The 20,544-nt window shown below is 45.7% G+C and overlaps 1 protein-coding gene across 1 annotated transcript in view; it reads right to left on the reverse strand.

Moving 5' to 3' along the window:
• LOC137423110 (receptor-type tyrosine-protein phosphatase O) overlaps positions 1 to 19,716 on the reverse strand; it is a 100,036-nt gene extending 80,320 nt beyond the window's left edge. Inside the window, exons 1-3 of the mRNA XM_068109926.2 lie at positions 19,504 to 19,716; positions 18,388 to 18,532; positions 7,732 to 7,794 (exon numbers count right to left, since the gene is read on the reverse strand). Of these exons, the coding sequence (XP_067966027.1) occupies positions 7,732 to 7,794; positions 18,388 to 18,500 (176 nt within the window). The 5' untranslated portion in view covers positions 18,501 to 18,532; positions 19,504 to 19,716. The remainder of the gene's footprint in view (positions 1 to 7,731; positions 7,795 to 18,387; positions 18,533 to 19,503) is intronic.
• Between the last annotated feature and the right edge of the window lie 828 nt (positions 19,717 to 20,544).

Consider the following 20,544-nt stretch of genomic DNA (forward strand, 5'->3'; position numbering starts at 1 on the left):
CCTGTTCCGGGAGCTGTTCCTCCGTCAGCTGCCTAACCCGGTACGCCTCGCCCTGGCAAGCACGATGATCACAGATCCCCGGGCCCTTGCCAGAGAAGCCGACAAGATCTCCGCCGCAGGACAGCGCATCGCAGCGGCGACATGGGACCCACCGCCGTCCGACGCAACACCCATGGCGCCCGAGCACCCGGCACGGTCGACGGCCGAACTGCCGACGCAATTGGCGGCCGCTCTACCGAGCCGACCACCTCCAGCACGACAACCGAGGCCTCCACCTGACCAAGCGTGGTGTTACTATCATGCCAGGTTCGGACAGAAGGCCCGGACATGCCGACCCCCGTGCACCTTCGGCAGGCCGGGAAACGGCCGGGCCGGCGTTCATTACCAGCCATGAGCGCCGGCCACACGGGCAACTTACTGTTCATCACGGATAAAGCGTCCGGACGGCGCTTCCTGTGCGACACCGGCGCCCAACTGAGCGTCATACCCGCCTCTGACCAGGACAGGCAATCCGCGGTTTGCGGCCCCTCCTTGGTTGTGGCCAACGGATCGACTATCCGCACCTTCGGCCCGCGCAACATCACCAAGAACGGGGCCGTGCCGCTGCCAACCAAGGTCGAGGCCATCACCACGTTCCCGCGTCCCCGCACCATAAAGGCCCTGCAGGAATTCCTGGGAATGGTGAATTTTTATCACCGCTTCGTGCCCCGCGCTGCTCAACTCATGCGGCCCCTCTACGAAGCCCTCCGGGGCAAGCCGGCCAAGCACGACATCGCCTGGTCCGCAGCAATGGATGCGGCCTTCCAACGCTCAAAGCGGGCCCTCGCCGACGCAACACTGCTCGCTCACCCGGTGCTCAACGCTCCCATCGCCCTCACCACGGATGCCTCTGACTACGCGGTGGGCGACGTACATGAGCAATGGGTGAACGGGGTTTGGCAGCCACTCGCTTTTTTCAGCCGGCAGCTCCGGCCGAACGAGCTCAAATACAGCACGTTTGACCGGGAGCTCCTCGGTCTACACCTGGCCGTCCGCCATTTCTGCCACCTCCTGGAGGGCCGACCTTTCACGGCGTTCGTCGACCACAAGCCGTTGGTTTACGCCATGGCCAAGGTCACGGAGCCATGGTCAGCCCGCCAACAGCGCCACCTCTCCGCCGTGTCGGAGTTTACCACGGACATCCGGCACATCGCCGGCAAAAACAACGCCGTGGCCGACTGTCTTTCCCGGGCCAGCGCGAACGCGGTCCACCTGGGCGTGGATTTTGCGCTTATGGCGGCGGACCAAACCACCGACACCACGGTGCAAGCCCTCCGGGCGGCGGACACGGGCCTCCGCCTGGCCGACATCCCCTGCGCGGACACTGTCCTGCTCTGCGACGTCTCCCAAGGCCAGCCTCGCCCCATCGTGCCCGTCACCTGGCAACGCCGCATCTTCGCCTCCCTCCACGGTCTTTCCCACCCGGGCCGGAAAGCTTCCCAGAAGCTGGTGTCGGCGCGTTTCGTCTGGCACGGCCTTCGTCGGGACGTCCGCGATTGGACCAGCACCTGCACGGCCTGCCAACGGGCCAAGGTCCACCGACACACCCAGGCCCCGCTGGCACCTTTCACCGTGCCCGAACGACGTTTCGACCACGTCAACGTGGATCTGGTGGGCCCCCTCCCCCCGTCACGGGGGTTCACACACCTGCTCACCATGGTGGACAGGACCACCAGGTGGCCGGAGGCCGTTCCCCTCGTCTCCACCACCACCGCCGACGTGGCGCAGGCTTTCATCGCCACCTGGGTCGCCCGCTTCGGCGCACCGGCGGACATCTCGTCAGACCGCGGACCACAGTTCACCTCCGAGCTGTGGGGCGCGGTCGCCCGCAACCTGGGGGTCAAGCTCCACCGTACTACGGCCTACCACCCCCAAGCAAACGGGTTGTGCGAGCGATTCCACCGCTCCATGAAGGCCGCGCTCATGGCCGGCCTTCAAGACGGCGGTTGGGCCGACCGGCTGCCGTGGGTCCTTTTGGGCCTTCGCACGGCCCCCAAGGAGGACCTCCAGGCATCCACCGCCGAGCTTGTCTATGGCCAGGTGCTACGCGTCCCGGGCGAATTCGTGCCCGACGCTACCAGTCCCTGGTCCGCAGCTCACCAGCGCTCGGACCTCCAGGAGGCCGCCCGACGGTTTGCCCCCGTGCCAACATCCCACCACGGTGACCCCCAGTCCTACGTCCCCCCAGCACTCCGCACAGCGGAGTATGTTTTTGTGCGTCACGACGCACATCGGTGGCCACTCCAGCCGCCGTACGACGGGCCCTTCCGGGTGCTGCGACGGGACGACAAGTCGTTCGTCATCGACATCGGCGGCAGGTCGGACCGGATTGCAGTGGACCGCCTCAAGCCGGCGCACGTGGACGTCGACCACCCACCACGGGTGGCCCTTCCGCCGCAGCGAGGCCGCCCCCCGTCCACGGTGCCCCCCACTCGACCGCCCACCACCTCACCGGACCCCCTCCCACGACCCGCCAGGGGTCGCTTCGGCCGGGTCATCAGGACCCCCCTCAAATTGACCCTGCCGGTGCAAGTCGATTCTGGGGGGACGTGTGTAGCGGCTGCCGCTGGGTTTTCACAATCGCCTTGCACCTATCAAGGACGCGGAGCGATCACCATGCCGGGCTCGTCCAGGACGCCCGGGCAGGCCCGCGCTCAACTTGCCAGGCCTCGGTCGGGACGCCCGGGCATGCCCGGGCATGCCCGGGCAGGCTCGCCCTCAACTTGCCAGGCCGCAGCCAGGACGCTGGGCCACGCCCCCTGGCGCCGGGCCTGGGCAAACCCCCTGGGTTAATCGATATATATTGCTGCCCGATAAACGGGTTTTCAGAGTGCCTGAGTGTTTGATTTCATTAAAGCAACTCGGATGAATTCTAGCTTTTTGTCGCGTCCATTCTTCCGATCGACGTGGGAGCCCCAGCTCCTTCAACACCATACATATGTACATTATTGTACCCTAAGTGTAGTATGATTGATCCATCAGCAATCACTTGATGACCTGAGCTGGTCAAAGGCACTCACTTATACCTAGAATGTCAAGCTTGTATCTCTTCATCTCTCTGATGACTTGAGCTTCAATCGCTACTTATCCAATCTCAACCAAACTTAACAGGAAGACTAAGGGTCACACAATGGAGTTTGCAGCAACTTAATTTGTTCCCCTCCAGAAGGCGGTTTTCCACCTTGGGCGAAATCTGTGTTGAGGTGTATAGATGACTTATCTTATCATGGCATTTTCCCAAGGCCTCTTCTAATAACAAAATAACAACAATATGAATGATAATAGTGATTATTTACATGAATACAAAACAATAGTAATACCAATAACATCCGCTCTCCCCAAAGTGTTTTTCCTCCTTGGACAAACGCCATGTTAACATGTATAAATAACTCATCATGGTGTTTCGTGCGGCACCCGTACTTGAAATAAAAAAAAACATTATAAACCACAAACACGTACAATTACCTTTTTTAACATTCACTACTGATGTTTAACACGAAACTGAAAGGGAGGAAACCCGACATTCTTGAGGCATTATATGCTGATCACGTCACTCACAGACTAACAGACCTGAGCATAGATCAATTCCAATCAATATGATCAACTCCAATCAATATACTCCAGAGAGGATAATAACATGACAGATCCTTCTCGAAGAGTGGGTGTACTAGTTAACGAAAACCCCTTTTTGATCATAACTTGAATAATTTTCCTCCGATTTTCATGAAATTGAGTTTTATGTAAAGATTTTAGATGGCGACACATTTTCTTAATTTACACTCTATCCCTAAATGTTGAAGATCAAGGTCATATGGTGGTCCGAACAAAATATGCCATATCATTTGATTGTGTGCCAAAGGTAAATCATGGGTGATTGCCATGAGTAAGCCAGGGGAGGCTTACCCTTGATGATCACTTCGTGATCACAGATATCCAGATATGTCTGCAGATTTAAAAATATAAAATTGAGAAAACGAGATGTAAGGGGAAAATGGAGAAATGTTGGGATAAGAAGAAAAGAGAATAGTAAAGGTGTGAAAAGCAATGGAAGGAAAGGAGAAGAAGAGAAGGGTAACAAATAGGACAAAATAGAGTGGTCATAGGATAAAAATCCGAAATGGGTGGTGTAATGGTTACATTAATCTGCTGTGTTTCTGAGAGGTGAACGGTTCAATTGTGACACTGACTGATTAATACCAATAACTTTGAAATGGTGCATGCTGCTTCCTCCTTTGATACTCAGCATTTAGAGGGTAGAGCATGGACAAAGCCTGTGGGTTGGCATCCCATGGGGAGGGAGGGGAATATTTCTCCTTAATTGTCACTCTGAGTGTGAAGATAAAACAAACGTCACAAAGATGGTGTTGCCAGGACCCAGAGAGCCCCAGGAAGTTATCTTACTTCCCTCAAGGTTAGCCGCTGGGTTTGTATGAAGGCATGTCAACTGTTTTGCTGATGTATATGTGTATGTGTGTGTCATTTGTGTTGCAGCTCACCATGAACCTAAGACCATGTGAAAGAGTAAATGAGCCTTGGCAGAAATGACGTGGTAACAAAATGCACCTTACAATACACAATCCATTTCATTTCATAACTTTGGCAAAATTTCCAGAATGATAAGCATTCTGTAGATGTGTATCTGCTGTATCAGAGGACTAAGTAAAGAATGTCACTCAAAAAACAGTTTTCCAAATCGTCAATGTAAGGTCAAATCATATGCGAACGACACTTAATCGTGTATTTTGTTAAATGCATTAACTTACAGTGAGATATGCCATGGATAGGATTCTTTCGAAGTAGGAAAACAAATAATTTTGAAAGGTACTGTAAAATAAACCATAAATAAGTGTACTGAAGTACAAATCCACCAATATTCTGTATATGTTGCAACTATTGCTGGGCTAGATTTTGCCAAAATAACCACAGAGTATTGCCAACGGAAGTAGCTGGAAAATGAGATAAGGAACCAAATTATTTTACATATACAGTCACGTGAAAAATTAAGTACACCCCATGTAAAGTATTGACTTTTTCAACATATTTCAACATACAGCTATTTGATCTTGATTTCAACAATATTGACAGATAAAGGTGATATAATATAACAAATATCATGAAACATTTACATTTTGTAGTCCATTGTATAATTTAAATAAACATAAATGCAAATTTCGCATGTGGAAAAAGTAAGTACACCCCATGAAATGTTTTTTAAATCTTTTTAACATATGTGGACATATCAATATTTGATCTTCATTTAAACAGTATCTATAGATAAAGGTGATCTAATTGAACAAAAAACAATGAAAAGTTGACTTTGCAATAATTTATTCAACAAAAAAATGTTGCACAGCATGCACAATTGCATGCACAGCTCGTTTCAAATCCCCCCACAACATCTCGATGGGATTTAGATCCGGGCTTTGACTTGGCCATTCCAGAACCCTCCATTTCTTTCTTTTCAGCCATTCCTTGGTAGATTTACTGGTATGTTTAGGGTCATTGTCATGTTGCAAGGTCCACCTTCGGTTGAGCTTCAGCTTTCGACAGATGGCCTCACATTATCCTCAGGCACCCTCTGGTACAATGAAGAATTCATCGTGGATTCTATGATGGTGAGCTGCCCAGGCCCTGATGCAGCAAAGCTGCCCCAAACCATAATATTTCCACCACCATGCTTTACAGTTGGTATCAGGTTCTTGTGGTCAAATACTGTCTTTCGTTTTCGCCAAACATGTCTTCTGGTACTGTGGCCAAATAGCTCTACCTTTGACTTATCTGTCCAGAGCACATTGTTCCAGAAGTGCTGGTCTTTGCCTAGGTGTTCATTGGCAAACTTTAGTCTTGCCCTAATGTTCTTTCTGGACAGCAAAGGTTTCCTCCTGGCACACCTCCCATGTAGATCAAATTTGTGCAGCCTCTTTCTAATGGTAGACTCGTGCACTTTGACATAAACAGTGGCAAGAGCTACCTGTAGGTCCCATGATGACATTCTGGGGTTCTTAGAGACTTCTTTCAGCATCTTGCGGTCTGCTCTCGGGCTTAACTTGCTGGGGCGGCCTGGCCTGAACAAGTTGGCAGTTGATTGGAATCTTCTCCACTTGTAGATGATCTTCCGGACAGTCGAATGATTGATTTCAAATTGTTTGGAGATCTTTTTAAATCCCTTCCTAGACTCGTAGGCATCTATAACCTTCTTTCTGAAGGCCTCAGAGAGCTCTTTTGATCTAGGCATGGTGACGCCGCACACTTCAACAACAAAGAGCAAACCAAACTAAATGTCTGAGGTTTAAATAAGACAGGTTCCTCCAAGATCCTCTCTAACGATGTTCTAATCATTTGCACCTGAGCTGGGGCACCTGATTCTAATTTTAGGTATTTGAAGTAGTGATAAATGTCGGGGTGTACTTACTTTTTCCACATGCGAAATTTGCATTGATGTTTATTTAAATTATACAATGGACTACAAAATGTAAATATATATATATAACCACCTTTAGAGGCCATTTTTCCCCGCAAAGCGGGGGTTGGCCTTTTTCGGGAACCGTGGTTGTTGTTGTTTTTCGGTCCCCTTTTTGAAGCAATGTTTTACGGCCGGATGCCCTTCCTGACGCCAACCCTTTTTGCCGCCTTTAACGACAAACAGGGAATTACCAGTGAACTGGTACTCAATTAGCCGACCTCGGAAGGATGACAGGCTGAGTCAACCCCCCTGGCGTTAATTCAGCAATCGACCGGGATTCGAACCCAGGATCCTTGGATCCTAAGCCGGCACTCTAGCCGCTAGCCCGGACTACAAAATGTAAATGTTTCATGATATTTGTTATATTATATCACCTTTATCTTTCAATATTGTTGAAATGAAGATCAAATAGCTGTATGTTGAAATATGTTGAAAAAGTCAAAACTTTACATGGGGTGTACTTACTTTTTCACGTGACTGTACAAGAAACTTGCCATAGATTTAAAAATGGCATTGATCACTACTACTACTACTACTACTACTACTGCTACTACTGCTGCTGCTGCTACTACTACTACTACTACTACTACTACTACTACTACTAGTACTACTGCATTAACGGCCCTAATATGACCACCGTATTGTAGGGTGGCCAGGGTAATTTGGGCCAAGTCTTTAATGAACCAACCAGACGTTCGACTAAAGACGATTTTGGGAAAAACGTGGAATTTGGCAAGTCTTTAACATGATCCATCAACGACCAATGCTCGTAGATGGGTCCTCCGGCCTAACGTCCTTCCAATGGACGAAAAATACATTGATGCCTTGCGCTGCATTTGAAACCCCAGGGTGAGCGTTTATAGCTGTGTTGCGATTGAAACCCAGTTCAAACAGCTCAAAGGTGAGTGGCCATACCCAAGGCTATCGGCCAGAGTGCTGTCACTCTGAATGCTTGCCCAAAAGCCCCTCTGTGACTACACCAATAAATAAAATTGCGCAGTGTGTACCCCGGTTTAGAATATGTGCACTGTATCCCTGCGCATCGTAAGAGGCGACTGAGGGTTGGCACCAGGAAGGGCATCCGGCCATAAAAACATTGCCTCAAACAGGGAACCATGATTGTCATGGGGCCTGCAAGGCTAACCCCCGCTCTAGCGGGGAAAATGGCCTTAAAACGATCATTCATTCATTCATTCAGTCAAAATAATATCGAAGTGTTGCACTCTTACCTTTGCAAGAACCATTCAATCCTGGGCCGAATAACTTCGGTATAAAATGTCTTGCCTTTGGCCCTGCATTCGTCAAAAGGAGATGTTATTATAATGCTGACGTTTTTTGTTTGCATATAAAATAGGTCTTGCTACCCAACAGTTGTATTTGCATTTCCAAAACTGAGAAGAGCTTTTTGTTACATTGTAAATCTAAGGGGAATAAAATAGTATTCTAAGTGGAAGAAATTCATGAACAAACGTGAGTAGGTATATTAATCACTTGGTTTTTTCATATTCCCTTTGTTTTTTCATATTGCTGAAGCTGTGAAGCTTCAGTAATACAATCATCATCATCATCATCATCATCATCATCATCATCATCGATGCAGCATGAATGATGATGATGATGATGATGATGATGATGACGATGATGCTGCTGCTGCTGATGATGATGATGATGATGATGATGATGATGATGTATCATGCCCCATGCAGAATGTTGGAACTGCTGAAGTAGTTACTAGGCTACAGTCCTGGTTGGGTCACCACTTCGACTCAATAAATCAGGGCCTACTCTTAGTGAAGAACAACCTAGGATTTTTAACGCCAACCAACTAATGTCGGTAGACCGTACACCCAGTTTAACGTCCATCTAAGGGACAGCACACACATTGATGAATCACCAGATTGACAGTGTAAAGCTAGGCTGACATTCAAACACAGGCTAGACAGCCTACAGGGGAGTATATGTATACCTCGAGGCCATCCTGTCAGCCCCAATAATGCATTATGCGCACTACAATGACTTCTGAAAGTATTCACAAACCTTGACTTTTTCACATTTCATTGCAGTTATGTTGCAGACTAAATTTAAAATGAATTAAATAGAGATTTTTTTTTGACACTGATCTATACATAATACCCCAAAATGTTAATGTTTTTAGAATTCCCTTACAAATTAAGAAAAAAATAAAAAGCTGAAATGTCGAGTCAATAGGTATTCAACCCCTTTGCTATGACACTCCAAATTAAGCTCAGGTGCATCTAATTTCCTTTTATCATCCTTGAAATGTCTCTACAACTTGATTAGAGTCCACCTGTGGTCAATTCAGTTGATTGGTCATGATTTAGAATGTGGGTGGTGGTTCGTGTGCAGCCACCCGGCTGCATCATTTTTCTGTGGGCTCGTCTGCCGTTGATGCAATGCCTCTCTATAACCAGTATCTGGTACCCATTTTGCCGACCTCGGAAGGATGACAGGCTGAGTCAACCCCACCTGGCATTAATTCAACGGGATTCGAACTCAGGACCTTAGGATCCGCCCTAACCATTATGCCAACACCAGGTGATATGATTTAGAATGAAACACAGAAAGCAGAGCAGAAACTCTACCATGAAGTCCAAGGAACTGTCCGTAGAACTATGGAATAAAATTGTGAGGAGGCATAGATCTGGGGAAGGGTATAAACTCTTCCTAGAGCTGGCCCTCCGACTAAACTGAGCAACCAGGCAAGAAGGACCTTGGTCAGGGAGGTGATGAAGAACCCAATGCCCACACTGACAGAACTACAGAGTTCCTTGGCTGAGATGGGACAACCAGCTGGAAGGACAACAGTCTCTGCAGCACTTCAGAAATCTAGTCTTTATGGGAGAGTGGGAGAAAGAAAACTCTTGAGAAAACATGCACATGACAGCACACCTTGAGTTTTCAAAAAGGTATCTGAAAGATTTAGAGAGCATGAGGCAAAATATTATGTAGTCTTTTGATGAGATGAAAATTTAGCTCTTTTGCCTGAATGCAAAAACGCCATATCTGGAGAAAACAAGCACAGCTCATGACCCATTTAACACCACCCGTACTGTGAAGCATAGTGGTGGCAGCATCATGCTATGGAAAGGCGTTTCAGTGGCAGGGACTGGGAATGATAGAGGGAGCAATGATACAGGGAATTGGAATGATAGAGGGAATAATGAATGGAGCCAACTACAGGCAAGTCTTGAGGAGAACTTGCTTCAGAGTTCAAAACACTTAAGACTGTGATGAAGATTTACGTCCCAACAGGACAATGATCCCAAACATATGGTCAAAGCAACACTGGAATGGCTTCAGAACAAGAACGTGAAAGTCCTTGAGTTGTTCAGTGAAAGCCCAGACTTGAATCCCATTGAGAATCTGTGGAAAGACTTGAAGATTGCTGTTCACTGCTGCTAACCATCCCACTTGACAGAGCTTGAACAAATCTGCAAGGAAGAATGGGAGAGACTCTCCAAATCCAGATATGCAAAGCTAATACAAACATACCGACGAAGACCTGAAGCTGTAATCGCTGCCAAAGGCGCTTCTACGAAGTATTGACCAAGGGGGTTGAATACTGTTATGAATTTTGGGGTAGGGCATATATAGATCCAGGTAGATCTGCGTAGGTATCATGCTCCGGTTGTCGTGATAGGGAATCTCGATGTAATAAGTTCTGTTTAGGCGGTTTGTTCGGATTAAGTGTATCTTTGTGATCATACAAGGATGATCGTTGTGTTAGATAGAATAGGGTTTAAGCTAATTCCCCGGTGTGTCAAACCTGTGATCATTCCATTGTCCTGTATGGCAACACACATAGACACTAGTTAGGAATCCCACCATTAAAAGCACCACACATAGCAAATAATAATAATAAATCCTGACCGGAAGAACAGACAGGAAGCGCCCATGCATTACCCCGACTTGAAGACAAACATTGCTCAGGCAGGCTGAGGCCACACCCACCTCGCGATGGATTGACACCAAGGGTTTGATGGGCAGATCACATCACTGGAAGGGAGGGCCAATCAGCATGCAGCTGAAGCCCAGGAACAATAAGAAGCCAGCTGATTGGCCAAGGGGGATCAATAAAAGTGGAGAGAAGCCGACATTTTCTCTCTCGTGTTGGATGCCAAAGCAGATGGTCGTGGACCGACATTTTCGCTCTAACCCTTTGTGCGCTCGTTTTGGACTGCCTCTTGTGCTTGGACCTTCTGCTTGCCCTGGACCTCTTCTCTTCTCTTCCTCATGTGACGCTCTTCTCTCCTACTCTTGCGAACTTCCTGATGCTGTCCTCTGCCCTCGGCTCGTGTCCCTCGATCCAGACCTCGCGAGAAAACGATACCAGGACAGCGGGCTAAAGGCAGCGATCGGAGACGCCACCGGGAGACGTGCCGAGTTTTTGCAGATGAAGAGCGGCAGTTTTTGCCAGGCAGAAACGATGTGTGGACGAGCGCTGCTTGCCGCTGGAGCGTGATGAGGCCAGGGTGGGCGAGACACCAGTGAGGCCTAGCGGCCTGTGGAACCAAGTGGACTGCGGCCTTCTCCCCGCGTGGGAATGGGAGGCCTGGAAGATTGCAGACGATGCACCGAGCGATCAGAGCTAAGTGCATGATAAAACACACAACGTTTATTTTTCATATGTCCTCCCCATCTGTACGTGTGTGTGTGTGTGTGTGTGTGTGTGTGTGTGTCTGTAATAGGAGCGCTCCAGTTAGAGGGATTAGTCCGTCGCGTTTTATTTCGTTGTTACCGGCCTTCCATTTCAATAAAGCCGGCGATTATTTTTGTGCATAAAATCCGGTTCATGTGAGTTTATTTCCTGCAGGTTTTGAAGACTGCCCGGCGAGATCGTGTCAGGTAAAAGCTTCCCGCTTCTTCTTCTTCTTCTTCTCTTTTCCACCCGTGCTTGTATAGTGAAATCCGTATTTGATCGTCGCCTCAAAGTAAGCTCGATTGGTCATCCGTGTGTGCTCAGTTTTAATAGAGCCATCCACATGACAATACTTATGTAAATTAGATATTTCGCTATTTCATTTTCAACAAATTTGTAAAAAAAAATTAAAAACATGTTTCACTTTGTAATATTGGGTCTTTTGTGTAGATCGGGTGACAAGTTTATTTCATGTAATCCATTTTAAATTCAGCCTTTAACTCAACAAAATGTGAAAAAGTCAAGGAGTGTGAATACTGTTGTGTCCCCAGGGTTAAGACCCCTGGGTGACGGATGACCGAAACGAGCTTTAACTCTGAGGCATATTTCAAACTTGGCAGGATTGTCTTTGGTGCGCTCGGGAACAGCCCGAAGCCTTATCTAATCGGGAAAACAAGGGGTTAATCCGAACCCACAGAACAAAGAAACGAAACAAGACACACAAGTAAAATTCAACAAATATTAATTTATTTACAGTAATGTAAAAAAACAACGAAAATAAATCAGTATCTAAGGGGGTCTGCTGGGGGTCAATGTGGGTCCAGGTTTGAACCCCCAAAATAGAACTACACACATGATTTTGATGAAATTTGATTACATTCTTCATCGCCCGTGATGTACCAAAGTTTTTCATGGCATAAAAAAAATCAAGGTCTAAAGGGGTTTGCGGGAGGAGGAGAGGTTGGGGTGATCCAGTTGGTTGGGGTGACCACCTCTGATCCAGGTGAGCTTCAGGACCCACAGGACTATTTTTATAAACAAGAGTATGTGGGGTGTTCAAAATGTTATAAGAACAATGTACAAACACAATAGTATAAGTCTCTAAGACAAACCAAAAATAAAGTCAAACGAGGTGTCAATATTGAAAATAGGGGCAATGCACCTGGGCTCACCAGGTAGAACTAGGGAACCACTGGTAAGCATGGATGACCCACAAAATATGTAAATTAGTTGATGGTTTAAACAAACTTGTGAAACTTGGTTTGAGATGATTTCTACCAAACTACATCTAAATGGGGTGACTACTTTTTGAGAAGTCAAAAGTAGCGATCCCGGAATCATAATGACCATTGACTTTTAAATTGATCTGTTTAACATGCAATTTTTGATGGAATTTGCAAGGCATCAGGAGGCCATGGTTTTCAGAAGTTCTACAAAGTTTGGTGAAAATAGGAGTTTTAGCTTTAGCATTACGGCTGATGAAGGTTGTGGTCAAGTTTCATCAAAATTGTGCTAGAGAGAAGAAAGCAAATGTCTATTTTGGGGGAGGTGGGGAGAGGGGGGGGGGGGGGTGTTAACCCCGTGGTACTCCCCCTTGCACACTGATTTTTTTTTTATTGCTGTGAACAAACTTTCGTACATCACGGATGATTAAGGTCGTGGTCAAGTTTCATCAAAATAGTGTGCATAGTTTTGGAGAAGAATATCGAGTATTTACATGCTCACTCACTGACTAACTAACTGACAGATACCACACAATTGCGATGCTAAACCTCACCTGACCAATTTTTGTTCCAGTTGAGCTAAACATGAATCGACCCAAGTGGGACAGACGCTCGTCTTCCGATGAAAGGTGGTCGTAGTCAGGGTGCATTAGGTGATAAAGTTCATTTTCAGTTTAATTTGACAGAAAAATAGCTGCCCGTGGGGGCCGGAAGGCCTCATAACACAATTTCATTCGTTCAGTGGAAACTCGGTAAGATGAGGGGTCCTGAATTGCCTGAGAAGGTTTTTGTCCAGTGAAAAGACCCTTAAACATTTATAGACCATAAAGAGTTGTAACAGGTTTAAAGTGGTCGAAAGGGTCTAAAATGAATAAATTTATGAAGGTCTAAATGAGTCTAAAGTGTTGATAGTGTCTTAAAAGAACGAAAAGGGTAAAAAAAAGAACTAAAAAGGTCTTAAAAGGACAAAAAATGTCTAAAGGGTCCATAGGGGTTTAAAGGGTTATAAGGGGTCTAAGGATCTAAAGGGTCTATGGCATGGGTTCCCAATCAGTGGGCCATGGCCCACAGGTGGGCCACAGCACGTTTTCCAGGTGGGCCACAGAGACTGCCCAATATTTGCCCAAATAATATAATCTTTTCACGCACAACGCCTAAAACAAGAGTTCAATTCTGTGTGTGTTGGTGGTGGCCAGTGGTAGCCACCCACTATTCCCTGCATATTTTTTTAGTCTTGTTTTTTACATTTTTCCTTTTTTTTTTTTTTTGTCCAGAAACCCTTCTTAAATGACAAAACGAGGATATGATGAGCAATACATAAAGTTTGGATTCACATCTTTACATGATCGTGGAGAATTAAAGGGACAAAATGCTTCCTGTGCCAGAATGTTCTCGGAAATCAATCTTTGCGGCATCGAAGTTGAAGCTCCATTTGGAGAAGATTCATCCACATCATCAACATAAGGATGTGGAATTCTTCAAGCGAATGGAAGAGAACGTGAAGCGCCAGCGCTTGGATCAAAGTGGAACATTATTTCAGCAAAACAAGCGTCTTATGGAGGCTTCTTATGCCGTCAGCCTCCTCATTGCGCAACAGAAGAAGCCTCACACAGTCGGAGAGACTCTGATCAAGCCATGTGCTCTGAAGATGGCAAGGATTTTGCTTGAAGAAGAAGCTGAAAAAAGTTCAACAAAACTTCTCTGTCAAATAATACGGTTCAAAGGAGGATTGCTGACTTGTCTAGCGACATAAAAGAACAGGTGATTGCTGAAGTCAAAGATGCTGCATTTGGATTGTTCTCAATTCAGTTGGATGAATCCACAAATGTTTCATCCTGTTCCCAGCTTCTTGCCTTCGTTCGGTATGTGAAGGGTGATTCCATCAAGGAAGAATTCTTATTCTGCCATTCTCTCGAAAGAAATACCAGAGCTGTGGATGTGATGGAAAAAGTAACAGAGTTATTTGACCATGAGGAACTGAACTGGCACAATCTCTGTGGAGTGTGCACCGATGGCGCCACAGCTATGCTGGAGTCAAAAAGTGTCTTCCAAGCGCTTGTTCGAAATCTAGCTCCAGGCATCATTTCTGTTCATTGTCTGATTCATCGGCAAGCTCTTGCTTCAAAAACCCTTCCATCTCATCTTCAGGATGTTCTTGAACAAGTCATCAAAATTGTGAACTACGTGAAAAGCAGTGCTTTGAATTCCCGACTATTCAAGCAATTGTGCACAGAAATGGATTCAGAGCATAAGAACCTGCTTTACTACACCACGGTGCAATTGGCTATCAAAAGGAAATGTTGTGGCACGAGTGTTTGAACTCCAAGAAGAGATGCAGAGTTTCCTACGGATGCAAGAAAAGCACAAACCTGAAGCTTCTTTACATGAAAAGCTGTGGGTCTTTCGCCTCGCATACCTTGTGGATATTTTTGATCAACTGAACAGACTGAATCTAAAGCTGCAAGGAAAGGGAACAACTATCATTCGGTGTGCATAGAGGTAGCTGCAGATGGAGGAAATGTTGAGTTGGATCTTGGAGACGGCGTGAAGCTGGAAGATGTGAAAACATTTTGCTACCGAGGAGACTACGAACTACATTTTGACTACATTTTGTTACGAAGGTGGATCAGACTCGGCAATGGTTGCATGAGTGAGATGTGCATGGAAGAAGTTTCGGAAACTGAGTGGCGTGCTGACGAGGAGGGGAGTGTCGTTGAAGCTGAAGGGAAAGGTGTATGCTGCATGTGTGAGAAGTGTAATGATTTATGGGAGCGAGACATGGGTAATGAATGTCGAGCAGCAATGAAGGCTGGAAAGGGTGGAAATGCGAATGGTTTGGTGGATGTGCGGAGCATCGTTGAAAGAGAGAAAGACAAATGATGAATTGCAAAAGATGATGGAAATAGAGCCTGTGATTGATGCTGTGAAGAGAAACAGGTTGAGATGGTTTGGTCATGTGTTGAGGAAGGATGAAAGTGAATGGTTGAGAAGAGTGATGGAAATGAATGTAGAAGGAAGTAGAGGACGGGGAGGACCGAGAAAGACTTGGCTAAAGATTGTGGAAGAAGAAATGCGGGCTCGGGGGTTAACAAGGGGAGATGTATAAAATAGGGCAAAATGGAGAAGATTGTCATGGGGCCCACGAGACTAAACCCTATACCCATTATGAAAATTTAAAACAATATTATTGGCACCTCCAGCAGGGAAAATGGCCTTAAAATGCCTGTTGTTGTATAATCAGAATATACAGAATATATTTCAAAGTGTCCTCTGGCTAAACAGTTTCATAGGATCTGCCTATTAGGAATAAGCTAAGCAGAGCTACAACCCCCTACATCTCCGGAGGATTGTAATGCAGCCAATAATGGGAAGAGAAATTCATTCTTAATTTTATAGACTGGTCCACACCAGCGAATACCCTTTCTGAATAAAACAGCTGAATAAAACAGTGGTTTCGAGTAAAATGTCACATTTGTATGGAAATAAGTGGAAAAATGATCAAAATAAAAAGTCAAGTTTTTGAAAAAGACAAGTGAACTTCTAGAATAAGTAATTCGTAGAAACAACTAAAAAATAATATGAATTTTTGTTTATGACTTCTTGTTTTACCTACTGTCGTGGTCAAAAATATTGGCACCCTTGCACTTTTTTAGAATAATGCACCATTTCTTCCAGGAAATTGTTGAAATTTAAAAATATTTTGGTATCCACATATGTATTTATTTGGCTTGCAGTGGAACAAAACAAAAAAAGCTGAAGAAATTACTAAATCTTAGCTGATTCCACACACAAATCCTAAAATGGCCCTGACAATATTATTGGCACATTTTAGAAGTTGTTAGAAATAATTAGATTTCAAGCAGGTGATTCTCCTTTACTTTGGAATTGAACTCACCAGTGGTGAGTTGCAGGTGCCTGCAATATAAAAATCACTCACTCAACCAGTTTGAATGGAGGAAAGGAGTCATTCTGCTGTTTTGTGTCACTGTGTGTACCACAATGAGCATGGAGAAAAGAAGGAAAACCAGAGAATTGTCTGAGGAGGTCAGACACAAGATTGTAGCCAAGCGTGGACAATCTCAAGGCTGCAAGTCCATGTCCAGAGACATTGATGCTCCTGTGACCACTGTACACAATGTTATCAGGAAGTTTAAGGCCCTTCGCACTGTAGCCACCCTCCCAGGACGTGGCCGCAAGAGAAAACTTGATCGAAGATTGCAGAGAAGGATTGTTCGAATGGTGGAGAAAGCACCTCAATCAACTGCCAAACAGATTCAAGCTGACCTTCAGACACAAGGTACGACAGTTTCAACTTGCACTATCCGTCACCAACTCAATGAAAGGGGGTTCTCTGGTAGGATATCCAGGAGGACCCCACTGCTGAGAGAGAGACATAAGAAAGCCTGACTGGAGTTTGCGAAAACACACCTGAACAAGCCAAAATCATCTCTAAGTTTACAGAAAACAAAATGAAGCCTTCAAAGAAAAGAACACCTTCCCTACAGTCAAACATGGAGGAGGTTCAGTGATGTTTTGGGGTTGCTGTGCTGCCTCTGGCACTGGGTGCCTTGAATGTGTGCATCGCATCATGAAATCAGGAGATTACGAAGGCATTTTGGAGTGCAATGTTCAACCCAGTGTCAGAAAGCTGGGTCTCTGTCAAAGGTCATGGGTCTTGAAGCAGGACAATGATCCCAAACACACTTCAAAAATCACCCAGGAATGGTTCAAGCCAAAACGCTGGACTGTTCTGAAGTGGCCGGCAATGAGCCGAGATCCCATTGAACACCTGTGGGGAGATCTGAAAACAGCAGTTGGGAGAAGGCACCCTATAAATCTGGGAGAACTGGAGCAGTTTGCAGAAGAAGAGTGGATCAAACTGCCAGTAGAGAGGGGTAGGAAGCTCATTCATGGCTATTGGAAGCGCTTGACTGCATTTATTTTATCCAAATGCTGTGATACCAAATATGAAGTCGAGAGTGTCAATAATTTTATCAATGCCATTTCTTTTTATTTTCTCATTTAAAAGGATATATTAAGTTCTGAATCAAAAACAAAGGTTCTGTAATATTAACAGTGAATGAATGAATGAATGATCGTTTTAAGGCCATTTTCCCTGCTAGAGCGGTGGTTAGCCTTGCGGGCCCCATGACAATCATGGTTCCCTGTTTGAGGCAATGTTTTTATAGCCGGATGCCCTTCCTGACGCCAACCCTTAGTCGCCTCTTACGATGCGCAGGGATACGGTGTACCTATTCTAAACCGGGGTACCGTTTACAGTGAAATAAAGAATTGTGTAGACTAAATACTTTTGTCAATTTCAACTTATTTTCGAGAAAATTGTGAGTTATTTGAAAAAAGTGCAAGGGTGCCAATATTTTTAGCCACGACTGTATTCTCCTTATGCCGTAAGGCACATAAGGCTGCTGAGGCAGTTTCGTTGGCTAGGGGTTACAATCCCGGACTGGTCGCCACTCCGGCGCAGGATATTCAACTGAAGGCGCAGGAATTTCGAATTTGTTGAGGGTGCCAGCAAGCAGCAATGGCTCACCTACTCTTCACGTCGGACACCCTAGGATCTTTAACATTCACCAACTCATGGTGACAGATGGGATGCCCGCTTTAACATCCATTGTAAGAACAAGGAACAGCACCCACATTAATGCCTCGCCCAGCCGACAAAACACCAGCATGACAGTTTATAGCTGGGCCAAGATTCAAACCCAGGCCAGTCAGCTCTGCGGCGAGTGTGCATAACTCTAGGCTATTCTGCCAGCCCCGTTTTATGACTTGCAATATTTTAACTTGTACTTTCGTTTTTGAAACTGGTAGATATGTGTCAGTGTAAGATTTAATGTGTGATATCTGTAGGAATCTGTGGAGGCATCACCCTCAGATAACAAGGCAGCTAAATGTACCAGTTTGGCTGGATAATGATGTGTAACGTAGGAGCAAGTCCAAATATATCGAGGGTGGAATGCAGTAGAGCACCGTGCACCAACCTGCGATGGAGTCGTTCCCAAGCGAAGCACATCAGGAGCATAAGAAGTACCAAGATCAAGAGAAGAACGCCAAGCACAATCACAACACTCATCTTCTCATTGTCATCTCCCATTCAGAAGCACTGCTTCAGAAACTTGCAAATACCTATGGGAATAAGTAGCAATTGCAGAACTATATAATATGCATATACCTGGAATCATTAGCATATACCTGGAATCATTAGCATATACCTGGAATGGTGCCGAATTATCCACAAACCAACGCAGGAAGTTAGAAATTGGCCATGGTACTACCACGCAATGGCCTACTGCTTATGACTGATCATCAAAGGCTAGGAGACAAGACAGCCAGCTTAAGGTCCCATCCAAAAAATGGAACAGTCGTTGATGCAGCACAATCCCTTCGAAGCACTAAGATGAGTTTATAGTCAGGTTGGGAATTTAACCCAAGTGACAGGTCAAAGGTGAATATGCCACTTAATATTATTATTTATAATAATTTGGGGGCCATCTAAATACACAGTACTGTACTACATTTCTAGGAAGGTAATCGAAATGAGAAAAAAAAATGTGTGAAAAGGAAGCGAAAGTGGAGAATTGGCAAGATGGGGAGGATGGGAGACAAAAGGAAAAACAGGTTGAGAAGAGCGGAAAAGGAGGAAACGAACAGGGATCTCTAAGACATAATAGAAATGAGATAGGCAAAACGAGCTGGTTTGCAGGAGGCTGTCAAAAATATGCGTACGTAGTATGTGGACGGATCATGTGACAATGAACACACAAACGCCTCCAAAAATGCCTTCACTATAGTGGGACCAGGGACTGACTGACTATACGTGACTACTGGCAGCATGGGTCCAGATGTACAAAACGTGTCTGCCAAACACCATGATGATCATACCTGTGCTCCACAAACACAGATGGAGGGGTAACCTGGAGAAGTACAATTAAAAGAAGTAGAAAACCGCTCGTCCATAATCATGATACAAGATACAAGACCATTGTACGGTATACGGACTGTGGTACATCGGAAAACATCAATGTGCACGGCGGGCATGGGGTGAGTGAGAAGTTTTGTAACAATCACCATTTTGTTCATTGTAAACAGTAACCGACCTTGTAGTGGTCCCTGTCGGCAGGACGAGTGCGGTCCGAGTGCGCAGTGCGGTCCGAGGTCCGAGTCCCTCCGAAGCGCGCATGCGCGGTGCCGGCCGAGGAAACGCATCACGCCATTGCGTCGGAGTGGTTTCTGGTCGGAGTCCCGCCCGCCGTTTCCTGCCCTGGGATCGCAAGCGGCGGCCTGCACTGACCGGAAAAACAGCTCGGAGTGAGCAGGAAGATAACCACCCGACGAGTGCGGTGTAAACCGTTCCATGACCACCTCATGGTTACCTCATGTGCCTTTAAATCTTTATAATTGTGATCTTCCTTTCTCAATAAAAACATAACTAAACCAGAACGGCACTCAGTAGAGAGCATACCTTCACCTGCTTCGCCCTATCACTCAATGGTGAAGAATCACTTAACAAATTAAATAATTCTCATATCCGAATCCATATTCAGATCTTCACCAAAATCGAATCTATTTGTCCTTGTCCCACACACAACCTGTCCACAAAGTTTCGTCCAAATCCGTCCACAACTTTTTGAGATATCCTCCTATGTATCGTTTTTGGCCTTATCTCCCAATGGTGAAGAATCACTTAAAAAGTTCTAGTAGCCGGATCCGAATCCGGATCTTCACCAAAATTTCATCATTTCGTGCTTCTCACTTCCGCTACCGCTCTGCCAAATTTCGTCCGAATCCGTCCACAACTTTTTGAGATATCTTGTTCATAACAAACAAACAAACGGACAAACAGACAGGGGTGAAAACACAACCGCCACCCACCTCTGGTGGCGCAGGTAATTAGACTTGTAGTCGAGTTGCCAGAGAGGGGTACCTAGAAATGTTTTATAGTATAAGGTTTTTTGATGGATTTGTCATCCCATGGGGTTAATAAAGTATTTCAGCTTGGTTGTCCTCCGGACAACCTCGGGGAATTTTTTTTATATGCAAATTAAGGCGACCATTACTGGAAATGATACTTTCTTCAATATCTCCAAAACTATTCATGATAATTTCATGAAAATGATGTCTAGACCTATGTTTTCAGG

The sequence above is a fragment of the Myxine glutinosa genome, chromosome 3, assembly GCF_964187855.1.
Source record: "Myxine glutinosa chromosome 3, kmMyxGlut1.1, whole genome shotgun sequence".
Lineage (NCBI taxonomy): Eukaryota > Metazoa > Chordata > Myxini > Myxiniformes > Myxinidae > Myxine > Myxine glutinosa.